Here is a 2,500-nt window from a genome sequence, read left to right on the forward strand (position 1 = left end):
AGGATGTCCACGACCATCCGCGAGAGCGACACCTGCAGGGGCCCCAAGTAGGGGTTGACGCTGAAGATGTACACCAGCTTGAGCGAGCTGTGAAGGGGAGATGGAGGCTCAGGTACGCTGACTCTAAGTACATGATCTGTCATAATCTAGCATTTTGGTCTTAGAGATAGGTTAGCTTTACAAAAAAAAAAAAAAAAAAAAAATCCAGAGGTGTAAATACGTTTCATAAAAAAATTCCCCCATCGCTAGCAACCTTAAACAAGTCGCCTGAAGAGAAGAAATATTAATCTAGAAAGTGACTTCACGAATGAAAAAACCCTTAGAAATCGGGATCCTAGAATCCCTACCTGAAGATGTTAGCCGCGGCGAAGAGGCCCTCGGCAATGAGCATGGGGTCCCACGTGTCCCACTCCTTCCGGGGTAGGTTCTCCGTGCCCGTGTTGTCTCGCACCTCCCGCTGCACCTGGGGGGCAGCCACAGGGTCATCAGGGGAGCAGAGGGCGGAGGGGGGGGGGGACCTCTCGGCGTGAGGGAAGGAGAGGAGGGGCGAGGGGAGGGGAGGGGGAGTTAGTGTCGGAGATTATTGAAGTAAAGTAGAGGGAAGAAATCGAGACAAATATCCGGGTAAAGTATTGCCAAAGAATAGCGGTAATCTAAATCATCAATGGCACAAAATTATTATCATTACTGTTATTACTGTTATTTATATTATTATCACTATTATCATTATTATTGTTTGCCTTATCATTATCCTTACTACTGTCATTGGTATAAACATTTGTTATCATTACTACTGTTATTATCATTACTATCATTGCTATTATCATTACTGTTATTAACATCATTCCTTTTAGTATTATCATGAAGATAACTATAATTTTCATTAATATCATAATTACTGTTATAATCATTACTGTTATTATTGTTACGATTATCATTGTTTTCATTATTATTATTATTATTACCATTATTATTATTATTATTATTACTATTATCATTATTATCATTATTATCATTATTATTATCCTCATTATTAATATTGTTATCATTATTATTATTATTATTATTATTATTATTATTATTATTACTATTATTTCTTTATCATTATTATTATTACCAATATCATCATTAATATCATTACTATTACCATCATTATTATTGTTATTATTATTATCATTATTAAATTTATCATTATTATTATTATTACTATTATTATTATTATTATTATTATTATTATTATCATTATTATTATTATTATTACCATTATTTTTACTATTAATATCATTATCTTTATCATTATTATTGTTATTATTATTAGTAGTAGTATTAGTATTAGTGTTATCCCTATTATCATTATTATTATCATAACTATCATTATTATCATCATCATCAGTTTTACAACTATTATTATTATTATTATTATTATTATTAGTAGTAGTAGTAGTAGTAGTATTAATTTATCTGTACTATTATTAATAATATTATTACTATTATCATCATTATTATTATAATTATTGTTATTATTATTACTACTACTACTACTACTATATCATCATCATCATCATTATTATATCTTTATCGTTATTATTGTTATTTTTATTATCATCATTATCATAATAATTATCACTATTACTATCCTCATTTTCATTATCATTTATATCATTATCATCAACTATCATTCTTTCTAATGCTGATTCTGCTACTACTACTACTACTATAATAATAACTACAGCAGCAATAAAGATATTAGTAACAATAATAAAAATAAATAATTATAATAATGAAACAACCTCTACTACTACTACTATTAATGAGGATAATAATGATAATAATAATAAAGAATAAAAATGGCAATGATTATATCAATAATGATAATAACAAAAAGTAAAAAAAATACTGATAATGATAATGATAATAATAATAATAATTATAACAATAATGATAGTAATAATAATGATAATAATAATAATAGCAATAATAATAATAATAATGATAATAATAATAATAACTACAACAAAAAACTACGAAATCAACGCCAACAGCAACAAAACAACAAAAACAATGATAATAATAATGATGGTGATGATGATGATGATGACAATACTACGACTACTATTAGCAATGATGATAAGAGTAATAATAATAATGCTAAAAATAATGATAATGATAATAAAACAAATGATGATGATAATAACAATAATAATGATAATGATAATGATAATGAAGATAATAATAATAAAAGTAATGATAATAATAACGATAATAATGGTAATAATAATGATAAAGATAATGATAATAATAATGATAATGATAATGGCAATAATAATAAACGTAATAATAAATAAAAAAAAACAATAACAATAATAATCATAATAATGATAATAGCAATATTAATATTAATTAAAAAAAATATAAGTGATAATAATAATATCAGTAGAAAATAATGATGATTATAATAATAATAATAATAATAATAATAATAATAATAATAATAATAATA

At 25.4% G+C, this 2,500-nt stretch overlaps 1 protein-coding gene across 1 annotated transcript in view; it reads right to left on the reverse strand.

Moving 5' to 3' along the window:
* Positions 1–2,500, reverse strand: part of LOC125036256 (transient receptor potential-gamma protein-like) — a 77,651-nt gene that overhangs the window by 54,953 nt on the left and 20,198 nt on the right. The window contains exons 4-5 of the mRNA XM_047628736.1: positions 348–463; positions 1–87 (exon numbers count right to left, since the gene is read on the reverse strand). The exon at positions 1–87 is cut by the window's left edge and continues 47 nt beyond it. Coding sequence (XP_047484692.1) covers positions 1–87; positions 348–463 — 203 coding nt within the window. The remainder of the gene's footprint in view (positions 88–347; positions 464–2,500) is intronic.

Source organism: Penaeus chinensis, chromosome 20 (genome assembly GCF_019202785.1).
Source record: "Penaeus chinensis breed Huanghai No. 1 chromosome 20, ASM1920278v2, whole genome shotgun sequence".
Taxonomy (NCBI): Eukaryota; Metazoa; Arthropoda; class Malacostraca; order Decapoda; family Penaeidae; genus Penaeus; species Penaeus chinensis.